Below are 20,695 nucleotides of genomic sequence, written 5' to 3' on the forward strand. Positions count from 1 at the left end.
GGGGAGCGAGGGAGGGGCGCGTCGGGAGAGAGAAGTGCTGTTCTTCTTGGGCTTTCAGCTGCAGGGGGCAGCAGAGGACCCGACTTGCCTTGCAGTGTTAGAGAGCCTAAAACTAGCGCAGTGGAGATGGTTGGCTCTAGGAGACCCAGGATGAGGGGCACAGGGGAAAGGAGATGGATAGAATAGCAGAAGAGAAAACAAGCGGCTTGTGTCGAATCCCATCCAGCCGTGTTTCGAGGGTTACTGTGTGCATACATGTGTCAGAATACACTTATTCCTCCGCAGGGCAGGAGACCTGCGTATACAGTCTAGTAGTATATCGAGGCCCTTGGCTTGCCACCTCGATGCTTTCCCATAATTAAGACACATAGCCTAGTGCAGAGGACAGTCTGCTAGACCTGTAGGGATACATCATAAACTTCATTGTCACAAGATGAAAAAAATTTTTAAATAAAATATTTTCCAAGCTTCTCCTGTTGTTTGAAACCAAATTACTGAATCAAATATTTGGCAAATACTGGAAGCCAGAAATTTTGGTTGTAGTGAGATAAAAAATTTCATGCATCAGTTTTCTGATTGGGTAGAATGGACATAAAAATAGATATGTTCAGTTACCTTGGTAAACGATTCTAAATGCATAGAATGCCTGTGTTTCTGCTGCAAAACAGTGCTGAACATGATTCACAACAAACTTATTATGTAGGAATACTCCTATGAAATTATTTGTGACTTGTTTGAAGAAAACTTTTAACATTTACTGAGAATGGAAAAGGCTTGAGAGAAGAGCTAGATATAGTACATTTGTTAGTAGGTAGATCACATTTTAAACAGATCAAGTCCTAGAAATTGTCGATGATTCTGAAGTTCACCTGTGAGAATAAGCAGGCAAGAGACCAAAGAAAATACTGTTAAAAAGTAATGAGGGGCCACTAGTACTACCAAATATTAGACCACATTATCAACTCAAAATTTAAAACATTCTGTTAACTTGGCACATGATAGACAAATCATCCGATGGACTGTATAGCCCAGATAAGAACCTTAGTGCTGTAATATATCATAAATACAACTGAAATGCTAATGGTATTTATAGGATGGTAAAATGAGAGAAGACTTTTTTCTCTACTTTCAATAATCCATTTCTTCAAAAAGTATTTATTGTCTACTATGTGATAGATGCTGTTCTCGGAAATGGGAATATAACAGACAACAAAACAGATAAAAATTCCTGCCCTCGTGGAGCTGGATAAAAGGACAACAAACAAGATAAATACATAAACTATATAGTGTATCAATCAGATAGTAAGAAGTATCAGGAAGGGATATATAAAATGGTGTGGTAAGAGAATAGTTTGAAGTTTTAGAGAGGGTGGCTAGGAAAAGTAACTTTTGAATAAAGACTTCATAGAAGTGAGAGAGCTATCTATGCTTAAAGGGTGGAATTGAACTTCAGGCAGAGTTTAACAAGTGCAAAAGCACTGAGATTTGCATGCCTGGTGTGGTTAAAGAACTGAGGGAAGGTCAGTGGGGCCTGAGTGGAAAGTAGTAGGAAACAAGGTCAGAGAGTTTGGTAGGATAGACCATATGGGACCTTGAGAGTCACAGTTAGGATGTTGCTTTTACTCTGAGTGAGGTGGGAAATATGTGGGGTATTTTGCATTGAGAGAGTCATGATTAGTATGTAGTTTAACAGGACCAGTCTAGTTGCTATGTTGAGAACAGGATTTGGGGACAAAGGCAGACACAGAGACACTTGTTGGGAGACCATTGTAATCCAGGCAAGAAGTAATGGTAGCTTGGAACAAGGTGGTGTCAGTAGGATGGTGAGACTGATTGAATTTTAGATTATTTTGAAGGTAGAACTGATAAGATTCGCTTATGAACAGGATATGGCTGTGAGAGAGAAAGGCAACAAGACTGACACCAGTTTTTGACTTGAATAACTGAAAGAATGGAGTTACCATTGATCAAGGTAGGGACCACAGCAGGAGGACCTAATTTTAGGGAAAGGAGATAATCAGAAGCTCAGTGTTGGATGTATTAAATTTGAGTTGCCTACTAGACATCTAGATGGAATATATGTTGGAATATGTGGTCTGAAGTTTGGGGGAGAGGTCCAGGCTGGAGATACAAATTTGGAATATGACTTGTTTTCATAATTTGTTTTTATCCTTTTATAATAATTAGATGTTTTGAACTGTTTCATTTAGGTTCAGATCCTCTGTAGTTAAAGACTGTATCCATGCTGTGCTCAAGGAGGAACTGGCAAATGTTGAATATTCTCCAGAAGAAATGCCTCAGCTCACAAAACGTTTATCAGAAAATATTAAAGATAAATTAAAAGGTAATATTAGTGATATTGGAAATAACTCGTTTTCTTCAAACATTCAGTTTTACCCATTTGTCCTCTTTCTCATCTTTAAACAAGGGACAGATGCTATTAAAGACAAACTTCTCTTTAATGTCTAGTCTTCTTGATCATTTGTAGGTTTTTGCAGATGGTAGGAAAGAGTAAAGATGTGAAATAAAACATTGTATGGAACCACTATCCAGGAAATACAAGTATGCTGAATGACCAGGAAGTACAGGGGCTCCCTTCCCCCATAATTCTTGGTTGTTTTTCCCACCAAGATATCAAGTCCTCAGCCTGCCATTCAGTACCCTTTCAATCTGACCTCAGTCCTTCTCTCCAGCTGAATCCTTGCTACTAGTCCTAATCCACCCCTGCCTCCTGCCAAACCCTACATATGCAGAACAGATCTTGTGCTTTTCCTTCCTGTTCTTTATCTATTTCTCTGTTTCTCTTTTTAAATAATGTTTTAACATCTGAAAAGTCCTCTCTTTCTCTCTACTGGTTTTTAAAAATACCATTTTTTGAAGGGAAGAAATGTCTTTGTAATAATACTTTTTCATTATAATAAACCTGGACAATACAATAGTTTCCCCTTATCTGTGGGCATACGTTTTAAGATCCGCTTTGGATACCTGAAACCATGAATAGTACTGAAATACACACACACACACAATGTTTTTTTCCTGTATGTATATACTTATGATTAATTTATAAATCAGGTACAGTAAGATTAACAACAATAACTAATAATAAAATAGAACAGTTATTACAATATGTTGAAATTAAAGTTATTAGAATGTGATCTCTCTCTCTCAAAATATCTTGCTGTGATGTACTTACCTTTTCACTTAAAGGAAGCACTTTACAGCTTCTCTTTGGCCTATCTGAATTGCCAGCATCACTACTCTTGTCTTTTGGGGCCATCATTAAGTAAAATAAGAATTACTAAAGACAAGCACTTCAGTACCTCAGCAGTCGATCTCATAACTCAGATGGCTACTAAGTGACTAAGTGACAGGTGAGTATCGAATACACTGTGGATACGTTGGACAAAGGAATGATTTAGGACCTGGGCGGATGGAGTGAGTCTGTGAGATTTTATCACACTATTCAGAGTGGCACACAATTTAAACTTGTGAATTATTTCTGGAATTTTCCATTTGATATTTTCTACTCCAGTTGACTGCGGGAAATTGAAACCGAGGAAAGCATAATAGGGGATGGTGGGGAGAGGGGAACTCCTGTACACATTAAGTTTTTTAAAAATTTTATAAAATTTAATTACCTAAAAGTAGTTACTATTTAAATATTTTGGCATGTTTTCTTCTTAATGCCTTAATTTTTAGAAATGAAAAAATATAGAAAAGTATAAAGAAAATAAATATTCGATATATTTTCATCACCAAACTGTTAGCATATTAGCATTTTTGTTTTCAGATTTTTAAATGAAAATTAACTGTTAAAATTATTGTTAAAAATGGTAATTTAAAAAATTTAAACTGTAGAAAAATGAATAAAATTAGAAAAATCACCCCAAATGCTACCCATAAATAATTATTAATATTAAGTGAATTTTATACTAGAGCTCTTTTCTATTTATATGTACAGAAATACTCTTAATAACAATGGGATGGTATAGACCTATTTCCCATATGGTATAGCGTTCATTCTGTATTTAAATGGAATAATTGCTCACTATTTAGTGCTTTTACTATTGCTGAGTTCTATATTTTGGTTCAATCCTTACCTTACAAGGTTTCGTTATAAGTTTCTTTCAGGAAGGGCTCAGAAATGCTATATATTCCATAGGTTCTTTCATGTTTGAGAATGCTTTTAAACCAGCATATATTTTGGATGAATATAATATTGTGAGGTAATAATTAATTTTCTTGAAAATCTTAGCGTTCGCTTCATTGTCTTCTAGCATTGAATGCTGCTATGGAGAAATCTGAGGCCAGTCTGATCTTCTCTGCGTAGAGAGTCCTATCTTTAACCTTGATGCTCAGCAGCTTTTTTAGGATATGGCTTGGTACTGAGCATTTAAAAATTTGCAATTTTATTTTTTCCATATCAGGGAAATTTTCTTGTATCTCTAAATACATTTCCTGTTCCATTTGTTAGATTTTCTTCTTCAGGACACCAAATATTGATATGTTGAATCATCTTTGTCTTCTATATATATTAGCTTTCCTCTGCTCTAATTTCTTCCTTTTTCTTTGACTTCTAACTTGTGTTTCTCTTAAGCCAGCAATTTAGTTTTCATCTGTGGCTGTTCTGTCTCTTGCCATTTTAAATTTATTACTTCTGCGCTGCCGTTGTGTGGGTATTCAGTTTGTTTCTTAGGGTTTTAATCTCCCTTTTCATCTTTCTGTTGTTTTATAATCTGATTGAGTTCTTATTTTATTGAATTTATGAGCATATGTTGTTCTGCACTATGAATCAGTTGTGAGGAATTTCTCTTTGTTCTTTGATTTCTGTTACCTCCTAGGGTGAGTTTTTTCTCTTTTAAACAGTATGTTTCTTTCTTCCTTGATATTCTTTTGTTTGTTTTTGCTGTTGCACCTTTGCATATTGTCATTCAGCTTCTTTTCATTTTGCTTTAATACTGTGTGGATGATTTTTAAAATTCTCCTCCCACTATATCTGAGACTATTTTATTTTTCTCTCAGAACTGTGATTTAAGGGTAGAATAGTTAATATTCTAGCCATAATTCTAAAGCATGGGTATGAGAAAAATAGGAAGAGAAGACGGTAGAGAAAGGAGGAAGCTCAGCTAAGCTGTATGCAGTGTTTTTTAAAACTAATTTGGGCCATGTCTTCTTGGATTTTGTTAAGTATCCTGAATTAAGGTTCATGTCCCACATGAGCGAGTACCTGTAGTGTTGAGAGTGTTTGCCTAATTTACCATATAATCCTGAAGCTTTTACTTTCGTCAAAGAGAGCTGGCTCTGTTTCAATGTTGCCCATGTCATGTTTTTGTTGTTGCTGTTACTGTTTCTATTATTCCCTGGTCAGTAAAGGAGGAAGATAAAAATACCCATTCACTTTTCTTCTCTCTAGATTTGTTTTATTGAGAATTTTCAGGATTTTTGCCTGTCTAAGGTTACACATTTACTAAGGTTACAGTTAGAATTTGTCCTCAAGTCTCTGACTACCAAGTTTATCATCATACTCAGTAAGTGCTTATAGACTGAATGCTTATGTCTGTTCCTAGGAAAATTTGCCTTCATTAAGTAATTTTACCATATATTTTTTTATAGGTAACTTTCTTATTTTTTCTTTCTAGAAATGGGATTTGACCGATATAAAATGGTGGTGCAAGTAGTGATTGGAGAACAAAGAGGTGAAGGAGTATTGTGAGTAATTGTTTTTTTCCTTCTTGTTTTTATCCTTATATGTTTCTTATTAGGTATTCATCCTTTGGATGATTCAGTAAGATTGTGTCTGCAAGGGTGAGAGGAAAGGACAGTATAACAAAATGCAGCTGTGACTCTAAGAGATCCTGATGCTGCACAGTGAGGTTGACAGTCTAGGTGAGCTCCACGGGATGACTCACTTTTCGTAGTATTTGTAGGCTAACAAGTCTTTTAGGGATTATGTATATGTTCCCAAAGAAAGTATGAGATTATGCATGTATTATGTTTCCTCCCATATTCTTCGTTGCCTCTTTTTTTGGTCCTTCCACTCTCTTAAATTAATTTCTTTAACATTGTCTGAGATCTCCTTGTTAGCAAATTGGACAGCTCCCTCTTAGCTCTTGTTATTGGCCTGCACTTCTGTTTCTTAAAATTCACCCTGGTTTTATTGGCTTTAATGTCACTTATCTAACTTGTTTCTCTCCTGTTTTTTCTAACTGATTATTCTCTTTCTTTCACTGGTTCCCATTTATCCCTTACATCCCCAGCTGCGAGCTTCCTTCAAGGCTCAGTTCTTATTCTTTTGCTCTACTCTATGCTTTTTCAATGAGCTTATTCATTCTCATGACCTCAAACTGTCATTCTTGTATTGGTGAGTTCAAAATCTGTATTTCTTGTCTTTTCCTATGCCCAAGTGTTAATCTCCTGTTTCTGTTTGTAAACAGTGCCAAGTATAGTATTTTGTAAGAAAGAACTACAATATTTGCTGAATGAATTTTAAAAATACCTGTAGATAATATCATTGAGAGTTTTCACTATAGAATGTTAGATATAAAAGGAGTTACACATATATTCTAGTATCTAGACTCCCTTATTTTATAGTGACACCCATGAGGTTTAGCATGATTTGTTCAAAATTTTAGATATGGCTGGTGTCAGGGTCCCTAGTGGAATCTAGCCTTCTGACTCCCAGCACATTGCCCCTCACTCTGGTGTCCTCTACCATTTATTCAAAAGGCTTCAGGAGATTTCCTTGCCGTAGAGAGAATAAGAAATTCTTTACTATTCTGTCACCTCAAATTCAACATGTTCAGAGTTCTGAATTTCTTTTCTCTTCCTCTCCTTAAATCAGCCTGTCGTGTTTTAAATTCTGTCTCTCAGTATTACCAAGGTTCCACTGACTCAGGCTTAAAATCTTGGAGTCTTCTTTTTATCTTATTTAGCCATTACCCTCTCCCTTTGAATGCACTCTAATCAGATGCCAGGGCTACTTGGCAGCCCCTTATCGGCACTTCTTGACTCTAATCTCTCTCCTCTATAGTTCATTTTGCATACCAGACCAGTCTCCCAGGAGTACACCTCACTTTCTTTTCACAAATTCTATGTAGAGTTTGTTTCAAACTCTTTTAAGTGTAAACTCCTTAAACTGACTTGGTTAAATGTGATCAAGCCAAACTTTAAAGCATGGCATACAAGGTTTCCCCCAGCTCCTTTAAAAATGCATATCATCTAAAATTTCAAGCATATGTAAAAGTTTAGGGACTAAGGAATTCCTATAGATATATTATTTAGCTTCAAAGGTTATCAACACACACCTATGTTGTTTCATTTATACATCCACCTACTCTCCCTGCCCCCACCAGATTATTTTGAAGCAAATTCCAGTCATCATACCATTCATCTGTAAATATAATAGTATATATATAAAACATAAAGGCCTTTTTAACATATAAAATATTATACATCTAAATATTGCCAGTCCTTAATATTATAAAATATTTACTTAGCTAGATGACCCTGTTTTTTTAATATATACATATGCACATATACATATGTGTGTGTATATATTTTTTTACAATTTGTTCAACTCAGGATCCAGACAAAGTCCACACGTTGTATTTGGTTGATACATCTCTTAAATTTCAATGTATCATTTCTCTCCCTCTTCTCTCTCTCTCTTTCTCTCTCACTTTTTCTCTCCTTTTTTACCCTGCCATTTATTTGTTAAAGAAATTGGATTGTTTGTCCCATAGAGTTTCCTATATTCTGGCATTTGCTGATTGTATCCCCATGGCATTGTTTACTATGTCTTCTATCTCCTGTATTTCTCGTAAATAAATTGTTAGATCTAGTCTTAATCAGTCAGAGGTTGAGTGTGGGCAAGAATATTACATAGGTATTTAGTATACATCCTATTACATCTCCTCATGAGGCACAGAATGTCTAGTTGTCCCTTTTTTTTTGTTAAGATTGATCATGGAGTTCAGATGTTGTCAGATCCATTATTAAGTTCCCTAGGATCTTTACCATTAATGATTTTAGCAGCCCGTTCTAGATCCATTATTCATCAGAGGTTACAAAATGGTGATCTTCTAATTCTACCATTGTTCTTTATTTTTTAGCTGGAATTCTATTAAGAATGACTTTTTTCCCCCGCTTTCAACTCTTTCATTACAGTGAGATATAGCTTGTACAGGAAAAGGGATAAATTTACCAATTTTCAGAATAATGAATTGGTTCCCTCGCATCCTCCAAAGGTTATTGATTAATTTTTTTCTATCTATGAACCCATGGTTTTAAATATATTTGATGTGTTTAAATCCATTGTAGTTATTATCCTTATTGGTGCTCAAATTGTCCCATCTTTGGCCATTGGTAGTTTCTTCAAATTAATTCTAGATTCTTTGTTTCTCTTTCTTTCCTTCTTTCCTTCCTTCTTACCTGCCTTCCTGCCTGCCTGCCTGCCTGCCTGCCCGCTTTTCTTTTCTTCCCTCCCCTCCTTCCTCTCTTTTCTTTTCTCTTTCTTTCTTTTTCCTTTTTTTTCAAACTCAACAGATTTATTTCTCTTCTCAAAACAAACCACACTAAGTAGGAGTCCAAGCCTGGTGCTGTGCCTCACTGGTGTTAAGGACATACGCTCTCCTGTCTTGTTGCTCTGCTGTCTTATTGCTCTGCTGTGTCCTCATAAGCATGTTTAAAGATGGCTCAGTACTACATTACATTCCTTAAGGGAAAGAGATAGAAGGAAGGGTATGTGTCTTTCCATTTTCAGCACTTTAAAGATGTGATTACATTATCTTCTGGTTTCCATTGTTTTTTTTTCTTTTGAGAAGTCAACTATAAGTCTTATTATTGTTCTTTTGGAGGTGATGAGTCTTGTTTTTTCTAGCCACATTAAAATGTTTTTCCCATTGTCTTTTTATTCTGCTATATATAATTTTCTTTGTTTTTATTCTTGGGGCTCTTTAATCTGTTTTATATCAGCTTGGGAAAATTCTTAGAGTGTGGACATAGCTGACTCCATCTTGAAGCCAATCTACTACTTTAACTTCTGAGTGAATGAGCCCAGATTGGATTGTTGATCCCTTTTCCCCTTTTCCCTAGTGGACTCTGGAATGTTTACAGAGGTTTCGGGCTAGCCACAGAGTTTCCATTATTTCTTCCTCTAGGCAAGAAGTTCTAGATATTATCTATCTCTTAGCTCATTCTGGCGCCAGGGTCTGCTGGTATCTGGCTTCTTCGTTCTCCCTGACCTCCCACGCAGTCCTTCCAAGCACACAGGTCTATTTCTGAGAGGGGATGAAAGAGGGCGAGACAGAGATCTCACTGTCTTGTAGCTGCCCAAGACAAGTGTTTCTTTTACTATAAGTTCCCTACTAAACCCATTAACCAACAAGCTGGACTCATCTTTTTCTCTGGTCCTTCAGCCTCTTCAGCATTGGAAAACCACTTTGTATACACTGTTTTTACATGAAACATTTAGCCATTATTTTTTAAAATGAACTTTTTATTTTTATTTATTTATTTATTTTTAGGCAAAGCATCCCTTGGTTGACCTCACAGATTGCAAGGACCTTGTCAGCTTACAATCCCTTATTTTTTTATTTTTTACTCCTACAGCACCTGGTCTTCCTAGGTGGTCTCCCATCCAAGTACTAACCAGGCCCGACCCTGCTTAGCTTCCTAGATCAGACAGAATCGGGCACATTCAGGGTGGCATGGCTGTAGACTAAAATAAACTTCTTATTTTAAAATAGTTTTAGATTTGTAGAAAAGTTGCAGAGTACCCATATATGCCACATATAATTTCCTCTATCATTAATATTCTACGTTAGTACAGTGCATTTGTCACAACTAATGAACCAATATTGTCACATTATTATTAACTGAAGTTTATACTTTATTCATATTTCTTAAGTTTTTACCTAATGGTCTTTTTCTGTTCTAGGATCTTATCTAGGATATCACATTACATGTCTTTTTAAGCTCCTCTTGGCTATGACAGTTACTCAGACTCTCATTGGTTTTGATGACCTTGACAGTTTTGAGAAGTACTGGTTAGGTATTTTGTAGAATGCCCATCAGTTGGGATTTGTCTGCTCATGCTTAGTCTGAGATTATAGGTTTTTGGGAGGAAGATCACAGAGATAAGGTGCTCTTCTTTCATACCATATCATGGCACATATTATCAACGTGACATATTACCATTGATGTTAACCTTGATTGGCTGCCTGAGGTAGTGTTTGTCAGGTTTTCCATGGTGAGGGTACTCTTTCTCCTCCTTTTGTTCTATACAGAAAGAAATCACTGTTTGAAGCCCACACTTAGGGAACAGGGGGTTATGCTCCACCTCCTTGAGGGCATATATCTACATAAATTATTTGGAGTTTTACAGCACAGGAAACTTGTCCCTTCTCTTTCGTTTATTTATTTATTCAGTCATTTAGTTATTACAGCATGGACTTGTGGATTTTACTGCTTTGGATTAGAATCCCGTACTGCTTTATTTTTTGCTCAAATTGTTCCATCTTTGGCCATTTGAGCACTTTCAGTTGATTCCTGGGTCCCTTTGACATATTCTACTATTGCAGGTTTTTTTGAGCACTTCCTTACTTACTGGATGCACTTTAAGATGCTCCATATTATTCATTCCCTGCCTCATCCTAGAATCACCCATTTCTCCAAGGAGCCCTTGTTCCTTTTATTGGAGAACGGCATTAGAAACTAGGGTCTGGGGGCTAGGTGTGACCATTATCTTTTAAAATATTGCTTCTGCTCCATTTGCTCTCTGCTTTCCTTTTTAGACTCCAGTTACATGTATTTAGATCTTTTTTACTGTATTCTGCATGTCACTCTTGCTCTTGACTAAATTTTTTTTTCTCTTTGCTTCTGTTTGGATATTTTTCTATTGACTTGCCTTTCAGTTGACTAATCCTCTTTTCTGTTGTGTCTAATATGCTGTTAAACCCACCTACTGAATTTTTAATTTCAGTTATATTTTTCAGGTCCAGAATTTCCATTTAATTCTTTTTTATAGATTCCAATTTTCTAGCGAGATTCTTTATTTTTACTCTTTATGTTCTCTATTCTCCTCTCCTCCCTTTTTACATTTTGCTCATAGCAGTTATGTTAAAGTCATTTTCTGTTTACTCTATTATCTAGATCATGTGTGTTTCTGTTCTTTTTTTTTCTTGATAATCCTTCATAATGCTCTGCCTCTTGGCATGCTAAGTTTGAATCCTGAACATTATGTTAAAAGAATTGTAGAACCTCCAGATAACATTATTTTCTTCCAGAGAGGGTTTACTGTTTCATTTGCTATTTGGTATAGTATTGGCTTCTTACTTTAATCCAATCAGATACTGAGCTGAGTTGAGGTTGGGTTGAAGTTTTGATAAGGCTCTCTATCTTTAATTTAGTATCCTTCTTTCTTGAATGTTAGCCCTCCATATCATTCAACCAAGAACCTAGAGTGTTCACTGGAACCTAAACCCTGGCAAGTACTGACTTTTAGTACTTGTTTCCTCAGCATAAAACTACTCTTCATTTCAGAATATTTTTCCTTAATGTATTACTTTCCTATTGCTGGTGTAACAGATTACAAACCAGGTGGTTTAAAACAGCACACATATAATTTTACATTTCTGGAGATCATAAATCCAATATAGGTTTCATTAAGCTAAAATCAAGATGTTGGCAGGACTGTATTCCTTCTGGAGGCTCTAGGGGAGAATCCGTTCCCTTGCTTAGTCCAGCTTTTAGAGGCTGCCTGCATCCCTTAGCTCATAAACCTTTCTTCCATCTGCAAAACCAGCAGTATACTGTCTTCAGATATTTCTCTGACTCTGACCTGCCTGCCTCCTTCTTTCTTTTATAAGGACCCTGTGATTACATTGAGCCCACCTGGGTAATCCCAGCTACTCTCCCCATCCCAAGATCCTTAACTTAATCATGTATCTGCAGAACCCTTTTTGCCATGTAATCTAGTATATTCACAGATTCTGGGGTTTAGGACATATTTGGTGCACGTGTGGGGGTGGCGGCACTATTTTGCCCATCACACTTAGTTTTCTAGGTTCTTGCTTACACAGTTTCAGAATTCAGCACATGTTTTGAGAGAAACCTATCATGTAACGTTGAGGCTCAGTCTGCTCTCTCCTTTTTTATAGGGCTCTTGGTCCTTCATGTCTCCAATTTTATCTCCCTATCCTGCAAGACTGCCAACAGTCCTGCTGGTATATTTTTCCCTCAGTAATTGGTCTTCTCCCTGGGCAAAACCCCAAACCAGATTCTCAGCTTCTAGCCATGCTCCCAGAGTTGGCAAATGCCCCAGGGAGAACTCTGCTGCAGAATATAAGTTTATCTCCTTGTGGTTCATCTTTCTGGAATTTTGGCTGCTCTAGTCCTTTTTGCTTCAGCAATTCTCTGATTAATTTTATCCAGTTTTTCTAATTGATCTTGGTGGAAGCATTGACTTGCTACAAACTGTTCAATCATATTTCTTCTGAGTACTTTTGACACAACTTTATCAATATGTATAAATGTAAATATATATTTAAATATAGCATTCTCTTTGATATAGCCCAGAGTTTTGATATGACCCAGATGTTTCTGGTTTATCTTGTACATTTCCACCCTAGACCTAGAATTGGCTATTTTTCCAAGGACCTCTGGTTCCTTTTATTGGAAAATGGTGTACAGAGTCCTCTGTATTATTTACACCTAGCACTTTGCACATATATTATACTCAACAAATATTTGTTAGATAAATTTTTATATTTATATCTTTACTTGGTTCTACTCAGCTTAAATACCACTTCCTTCATGAAGTTTTCTTTGGCTTTTTCTACTCTCTAAATTTTTGTAGCAGTTCTATAGATTTAATTCAAATATTTTGCAACTACACAGGCACCACAATCCTTTTTAATCCTAATAATGGATAAATTAGCACCAACTCTACATTATCTTATTCTTTCAATCTGTGTTACTTTTTTTCACCTAATTAAATTGAAAAGTGAAGATAGAGCCAGATTTTATTCTTTCTGGACATACAGTAGTTGCTAAGTCAATTCTTGTTGATCGATTAATTAAATAGATTGATTTTATTTCATATCGTTGTTATTGCAGCTTAGAAATAGGTAGAACCTTTTTTTTTTTTTTTAGGCGAGGCAACCCTTGGTTGACCTCACAGATTGCAAGGACCTTGCCAGTTTACAATCCCTTATTTTTATTTATTTATTTATTTTTTATGCCTACAACACCTGGTCTTCCTAGGTGGTCTCCCATCCAAGTACTAACCAGGCCTGACCCTGCTTAGCTTCTCGAGATCAGACTCCCGGGATTGGGCTTGTTCAAGGTGGCATGGCCGTAGACAGCAGAACTTTTTTGATTTAAGAATGTGGAAAACATTAGGCTAGGGGGAGTGCTTCTATGTAAAACTTTAAAAAAAGCTTTTAAAAATAAACCAACATAATATGGTACATGTATATTTTTTATTATAGACTTGAAGATAAATTGCCTAGGTTCAAAGTGAAGCTTTGTCACTTACTATTTGAATGACCTTGGACAAGTTTACTTAATTTCTCTGACCCTCAGTTTTCATGTTTATTAAATGGGTATAATAATAGTACCTACCTTATAGGATTAAGTGAGTTAATACATATAAAGCACTTAGGCCAGAGGCTGGTACGAAATAAGCACTCAATAAATGTTATCAGTAAATCATATACATACATTTAATAGAAAATATAAAAATTACTTTTTGTACTTAACATTATATTGTGAACATCTTTTTATGTTTAACTTTTTTTTTTTGGTAAAAAAATATGTTTAAGGGCTGCATAGAATTTCATTGCCAAGAAATACTCTAATTTCATTTACCAATCTAATACTACTGAATATTTAAATTGTTTTGCATTTTTTAATTGGCTTTTGACTGACATTTTTTCTTATCCAAGACCTGGGGAGAGGAAAATGCCCAAATTGATAATTTAGAGGTTGCATAGCATGCTGTAGAGATAATACTGGATTTAGAATTAGAAGATCAAATTCTGCTTTATAGTTTTACCCCTTTCTTTTCTAGGTTGGAGTAAATAATCTATTGGCTCCTTTCCAGACTTACCTTCTCATATGATTGTGCAGGAATTAAGTTCATTTTAGTTGTAATTCTTATGTATTATTTCCTCTAAAAGTCACGCACAAATATTTTAACTAAAGTAATCTTTGTAACAGAGCTTCCTACCGAGAGACTTCAAGGTAGTGACCCCTTGATCCATCAGGCAGCTAGTCAGAGTCTGAGGCTGCTAGACCCCTGGGTTGGTCACCTCCAACTGCAAGCAGCTTAATCTATGACTCTAGTTTCTTCTGGTTTGCCTAGTATACTCTGCTGTACAAATAGGATTTCTGTGTGCCAACCTGTGAAAAGGTTTGGAAGTACTAATTTAAAAGAATGTATCAAGGATATATCTGATCCTTGTTATAATGTTGATAACTCTTCATTCTTTGACTTTTTAGCATGGCTGCTCGCTGTTTCTGGGATGCTGACACTGACAACTACACTCATGATGTTTTCATGAATGTAAGTGTATTTGAAAACCTTTTCTTCCTTTCAGAGGACACCGGGGCATTCCAAATCAAATTACTTAATATTTATTAAGATTGTTAATTTTAGATGTTTGTCTTAGACTCCTTCTGGATGAGATGATTTTTCTGTTCTTTTTTATGTTACTAAAGCAGAAACCTAGTGTGCTGCTTATAGGCAAGGAGACTTGTATGTGTGCAGATGAGGTAACTCTTCACAAGTTTGAATTTGGGAATAGGCTATTGTTTAGTTAGTGTTAATAGACACATAGCACTTTGCTAAGATGCAAAGAAATTTGAGTGGTGGGATTCTATGAACAAAGGTGATTTTCTTTCAGTAAGAAAATTAATTACTTTATCTTAGAGCTATTTCTCAAAACTAAGCAAAATTAAAGAAGAATTTTAAAAAAAGTTTTCATTTTATATATTTTAATCATATATTGTTATCTTATATTCCCAGAAATTATCTCCTTGTCTATCCAAGTTGTGAATTAGCAGAGTCAGAACTAAGTATTGTAGCATAGAACAGAAACTGGATTGAGTGAATTAGAAGGGAATTTCCACTTTCAGCTCTGTAACTTTCTGATTGACTTACTTTAGGTAAGTCATTCGATTTTCTTCTGATTGTGTCAGTAACATTAGGAAACTGTACTAGGTTTTTCCAAACACTGGCTGTGGCTGCCTAAGAATTATTTCAGGAACTTGTTTAAGATACAGATGCTGGGGCCTTGGTCAAGTAGATTCTAATCAAATAAGCTAGGGGTTGGATCAGCGAATCTGAATTTTTAAAAAAGTTCTCCCCATGCTTATGCTTGCTGCCATATTTGGAAGCTGCTTGTTTAGATGATCTTAAGGTACTGTTTAGCTTTAAAATTCTATGGTCCTACCAAAGTTTCATTTTATGCTCAACTACCCTTGGGATCAAGGACTGAACAATGGTACATATTATATAAATCTTCATTTTATAGCTCTCTGGGGGAAAGGTCAAGCTCAATTAATGGTTTTTCCAGCTTTTTGGAGTTAAAAATGAGTATTTCCCTGAGTTCTTATACAAGATAATTCATTCATTCAACATATAATTCTGAGCTCCTATTATGTGCCAACCTCCATACTGTGGGTGCTAGGAGTAAAATGATGAATAAGATAGGCATAGTTTTTGTCTATAGAGAGCTTATAAACCAGTGGGGGCCAGACAATACTCAAATTAACAAGTAAGTAATATGAAACTTCAGTTATCAATTATTAAAGATTTCAGGATTGGGTTTTAGAGCACAGGATTGGTGAGGGAGATGTCTAAAAATCATTTTTGAGAGACTGGTATAGGTTGTTAAGTTAGTACCTATAGTCCATTTGGTTGAGTTGAATGTTCATTTAGGTGTTATTTTCAGCTCTTAAAGCACTTTATTATTTGGGAGAAGATTTCGAGAAGCACCCATAGAGGATGAGGAAATAAGAGAAAGAGAGAAAGGCTTATTGATTTGATAATTAGTGTGGACAATCGGGCTAAAGCCTACGGAGAACTCTAGGTGGCACTGTAGAACAGTGCCAATCAAAATGGGGTCCACAGACCAGGGCTGTGAACTGTTTGTTATAGCTTGTTATAGATGAGATAACTACATAAATTGAGTGTAAGGGTTTAGAAACTCTTATAGAAATTTGACAAAATAATTTTATGTCCATTGAATCTTATAATAAAAGGTTTAGACTATATTTGTATGTTTCTTTTTAATTTCATTTTTCTAGTTATTAATTTTTATTGTATTTTACAAAAGTATCAGTGTGTGAGGGATTGGAAATTAGAATACAAAAAACAGGTCCCTCACCACAGATAGTGCTGTTATAGAACACAGCTCACAGTTATCTCACCCAGGGAGCCAAAAGATGGACAAATGAATTTTATAATAAGAACAAACATCCAGGGACCATTTCACCTTATCCAGAATTTATGATGAAGTGCTATTATTTTATTATCTGTGGTACTATAATATAGTTCCGTGGGTTGGATAATGCATTTACTCTAAGAAATGCAAAGCATTTCACATATTATTTCTTTGATAAATCAAGAAAAATGGGAATACTTATTTTGTGAGTTTATATTACATAAAGTTCATTAGTTTGCATTTTATTTCTTCATTCCAAAAATCTAACTCTTTACTCATCCCAGCATTCTGGATTTGTTTATGTGTGTTTTCTGTTTTGTTTGTTTTTTAGGACAGTTTGTTCTGTGTTGTAGCGGCTTTTGGCTGTTTCTACTATTGAATCTTTGAAAGCTGGGAAAGAATATGACCTTGAAGAAATATGAACTTTTTTATATTGTTAAATTTGACAAAATAAAGATAACTTAGCAGTTTGGCAACTTAGTCTGTTGAGTTTTAGACCTTACAGTTTAATGTTTTGATTTTGTTGTCTTTATTACATTTGGAAAGTAGAGAAAAAAGTAGGGGAAAATCCTTAATTCACTTGTTCTACATAACCAACCGTAAATATTTTAGTATGTTTTCTACCAGTGTTTTTTATTTGCAGGGTTTAAAAAAGTCATATTTACAATTTTGTAACCTGATTTTTTGCTTCTCATGTGCAGTTTTTATGTCATTTTATTTGTTATGATTTTCATAAGCATAATAATTGTTTATGAAAATTATGATTTTCATAAGCATAATAATTGTTTAATAGTTGTATTTAATCCATTAGGTTATACCATTAGTTATTTTTGCCATGTCCTTATTGAGGAACTGATTATTTCCACAATTACGCAAAAGAGAGAACAGCCAGGCAGGTACCTTCGAACCCTAAGAGCCTCTACTTCTTATTTGCACATTAACTTTCTGGACTATTGTCCAAAGGAGAGGACACATCTTCCTTATGGGCTCTGTGCCTATCCCAGAGCTGGCCCGCTTCACCTTCTACCACCCCCTTTGCCTATAACCAATGTAAATTCTTTCAGATAGCTCAGTCTCCCCACCTCCCATTTGATGTATAAAAAACACTTGCAAACTCCAGGGCAACAGAAATGTATGTCTTTCTCACCTAGCCATGCTTCTGGTGGTTTGGACTTCATGCCCCAAAACCAGTCTTTTCGACTAGCATTTTTGGTCCAATAAAACCTTTCTTTAAAAAAAAGACTTTCAGTTTTTTTTTAACAGAGTCATGTTCAAATAACTATTTGAAACTCAAAAGGGAAAGGGTCACAATTTAAATCCTTTTTCTCCCTAGAGACTCCTCAGCAAATGCATGTTTTACCCACCTTTTCTTCTCGGCCACTTTCAAGACAAACATGTAAACAAAGATAAAAATGAATAAATAAGGAAATACATTGAAAAGTTCTTTTACATCTTCCATAACATTGAGTATCTACTTGCCTTACATTTATAGACTCTAAAGGGACCCTCCAAAGGTTCATTCTAGCAAAGGAAAATGTTTCTCTTCGCCATATACCCTGCCATGTGATTTCCTACCAGTAGACTCCCTTGGATCTGCTTGTCAACCTAAGAAACAGCCACACTTGTAGAGAATTTTTATAAGAATTTATTTGAGCCAAACTGATGACATATGCCAAAGAGCAATATCTCGAATGTTCCCCAGAATAACAGTTTGCAGCAGTTTGCTGTTTCTTTTATGCATGTGAGTTTAAGGAGGGAACATATGGAAGATTGCATGAAGGTGGGAGAAAGCAAGGCAGGGATGTAATTACAGGATTGTTAAAGTCTTGTGGGTGGCGGTCGGATTTTAAAGGCCTATTAACCTAGATGCATAGAAACAATGGACAGGGCTTGCTTAAGGCAAAGATAAGCCTGCCCAATTAGGAATTTATGGTCAGATCTCCCTGTGAAGTTACTTTCTATAGATTCCTTTTTCTTCCACATGCTCTTGCTTAATGCGCTGGCATTTGATTCCGAGGGATCATTTTTGGTGAGCTGATCGTAGTCAGAAATAACAGGGTTCATTATATTAATTAGATGTATAGGCTCATAATAAGATGCACAGGCTCATAATATTCAGGAAAGGGTTTGGGGCCAGCTACGGGTCTTCACTGGACTTGGTTGGCGGACTTCAATTCTCTTTACGTCACCCAGAAGGGGAAGGTTGGCGCTGTGGCGAAGGAGTCGCAGACGGTGTATCTTTGCCGGAAGGTGTCATGGTCATCTGTATTATGGATGCCCCAGTATGATTGCCTAGCACTGCGCCAGGTGCTCGGGATGGAACGAAAAGGACCAAGAGTGACAGCTCCGCCTGAGGGGGACCAGAGCTCAAAGCTGGGCAAAAGGGGAGTGGTGGAGTTAACGCTTCTTGACGAATTGCTGGGGAGCACGCGTGACCGTTCACATCCATCCCATTAGGAGAAGGCGTCTTCACCGGATACTCCAGGTCCGCACGGGGACCGACCCTTAGCCAAATTTGTGGTCTGTCTGGTGTTTCTGCGGTCACTCCGTCCCTCCGTGGCTCTGTAGAGGCGGAACTACTGTGTCAAGGGTCGGGGTTTTCAGGGAACAGTCGTGGTCGGATTGACAAGAGGGCGGCCAGTAGGCGGGACTTCCGGCCTGCTGTTCCATCAGCTGCTTTTCCCGGGCGTCTCCCCGCAACCTCCTCAACTTCCCTTGTCCGTGACGCTGCGCCCGGGAGAAATCCGACCGGACAGGGGTCGGGGTAACGCGAGCTCCAGGTGAAGACCCGGTGTGCGTGCATATCTTGCGGCTCTATTTGAGAGGAGAAACTGTGGGGCTGCGACCGCGAGGAGACTGAAAGAGTGGGTCAGTGACAGAAGGAGTGTGAGACGAGGACTGCGAGGCTACTGTGACCCGTGGGCAGTGACAGTGAGGGGACTGTGACCAAGATGCAGCTGCTTAAGAGGGGTTTGGGACCCAGGAGCAGTGAATGCAAAGGGACTCTGACTTCGGAGAGCACGAGGTAGAGGTTGCTAGGGAACTATGACCAAGGAAGTATGAGGCAGTGACTGCGAAGGGACTGTGACCAAAGGCCAGTGACTCAGAAGAGACTCTGATCTATGGATAGTGACTGTGAGGAGACTCTGACCTAATGGAACATGAAGCAACGGCTGTGGAGAAACTCTCACTAACTAGCAATAATTTCGAGGGGCTGACTTCGAGAAGAGTGTGGGACCAGTGTAGTGGACATGGTACTGTAGGGTCGTTTGGGCACGGGGTGTGATTGAGTGGCTGTGACTGGGCAGAGAAAGTCTTTAGGACTTACTATACAGACCTGGGTTTAATTTTATGGACAAACTTCTTGTGGCTGAGAAACTTACCACTAATCTACAGTTTCTTCCTCAGTGAATGGGAAGTTTGGGCTACATTAATGTTACCTAAACTATGGGCTCCATCCCGTTCTTGGGTTGTGAAATCCATTTAGCCGATGGCACCAGAGTTTTTTTTAAAAATGCAGTAGAATGTAAATTTTCAGTGTGTTCACATAGCAAGGGTAAGTATTGTTTTGGGAACTTGTTTCAGTTATGTGTGTATGAGATTATTATGTAAAATGGATTTCATATATCTTAAAATACATAAAGTAAAATGTAGTAAAAAAGTTTGAAAACATTGGACCAGATTATTTCTGATTTTTTTTTCAAGTGTAAAGTGCTATGATTCTATGATTAGGGAAATTTTTGGAAGTACAAAGATGCAATTGAGAGGACTGGATCTATGGCTGAGGCACAGGCTCTGTCAGATAGACTTAACTGGAGATAGCTTCACAAATATAATTGAGGGAAATAGTTATGATCGAGGCCTAAAACTGAGGATCTCATTTGGGAGAAGCAGAACTTATATATTGAAAAAGGAACAGTGCTATGTATAGAGGCAGTGAAGATATGAGGGTTTATGATAGGAAAAACTGCTAGGAACAGACATTGAGGAAGGGGAAGCTTTAGGGAGGGTAGAAACAAGGCTTAGGAAGGGAACAGAAGATAGAGACAGAAAACATTCTGCCAAAAATAAAATGGGAGTTGGAAGATATGCCTTTCAGGGTTTTTTTATCTCGATATTTAATGATTATACAAGTACAGAGAATTGCTAGTAAAAAGATATTAGCTGAGAATGGATTTTGGTGCAGTAATCAGTGGTAAACATGATGACCATCATGGAGAAGAAAAGATGACTCTGGGGAGGTCAAC

At 36.8% G+C, this 20,695-nt stretch overlaps 2 protein-coding genes and 2 pseudogenes across 6 annotated transcripts in view; 2 read left to right on the forward strand and 2 right to left on the reverse strand.

Moving 5' to 3' along the window:
• Positions 1-1,707: 1,707 nt before the first annotated feature.
• DYNLT2B (dynein light chain Tctex-type 2B) lies at positions 1,708-16,950 on the forward strand. The gene is made up of 5 exons (XM_039850851.1): positions 1,708-1,823; positions 2,211-2,344; positions 5,640-5,709; positions 14,503-14,566; positions 16,780-16,950. The coding sequence occupies exons 1-5, from the start codon at positions 1,789-1,791 to the stop codon at positions 16,825-16,827; spliced, it is 351 nt and encodes a 116-aa protein (XP_039706785.1). The 5' UTR covers positions 1,708-1,788; the 3' UTR covers positions 16,828-16,950.
• Positions 9,601-9,719, reverse strand: LOC120593136 (uncharacterized; annotated as a pseudogene).
• On the reverse strand, positions 13,239-13,362 carry LOC120593098 (uncharacterized; annotated as a pseudogene).
• Positions 16,951-19,077: 2,127 nt separating the features above from the next.
• Positions 19,078-20,695, forward strand: part of PCYT1A (phosphate cytidylyltransferase 1A, choline) — a 42,646-nt gene continuing 41,028 nt past the window's right edge. For 2 of the 5 annotated variants that reach the window (XR_005650285.1, XM_039850841.1), the window contains exon 1: positions 19,078-19,228. The gene's annotated coding sequence lies outside the window, so the exon portion shown is untranslated. Of the gene's footprint in view, positions 19,317-19,867; positions 20,005-20,695 lie in introns of those variants that run through there. The other 3 variants (XM_039850843.1, XM_039850842.1, XM_039850844.1) reach the window with 3 other exon arrangements.

This window comes from Pteropus medius, unplaced genomic scaffold, assembly GCF_902729225.1.
Source record: "Pteropus medius unplaced genomic scaffold, Ma_sr-lr_union100, whole genome shotgun sequence".
Lineage (NCBI taxonomy): Eukaryota > Metazoa > Chordata > Mammalia > Chiroptera > Pteropodidae > Pteropus > Pteropus medius.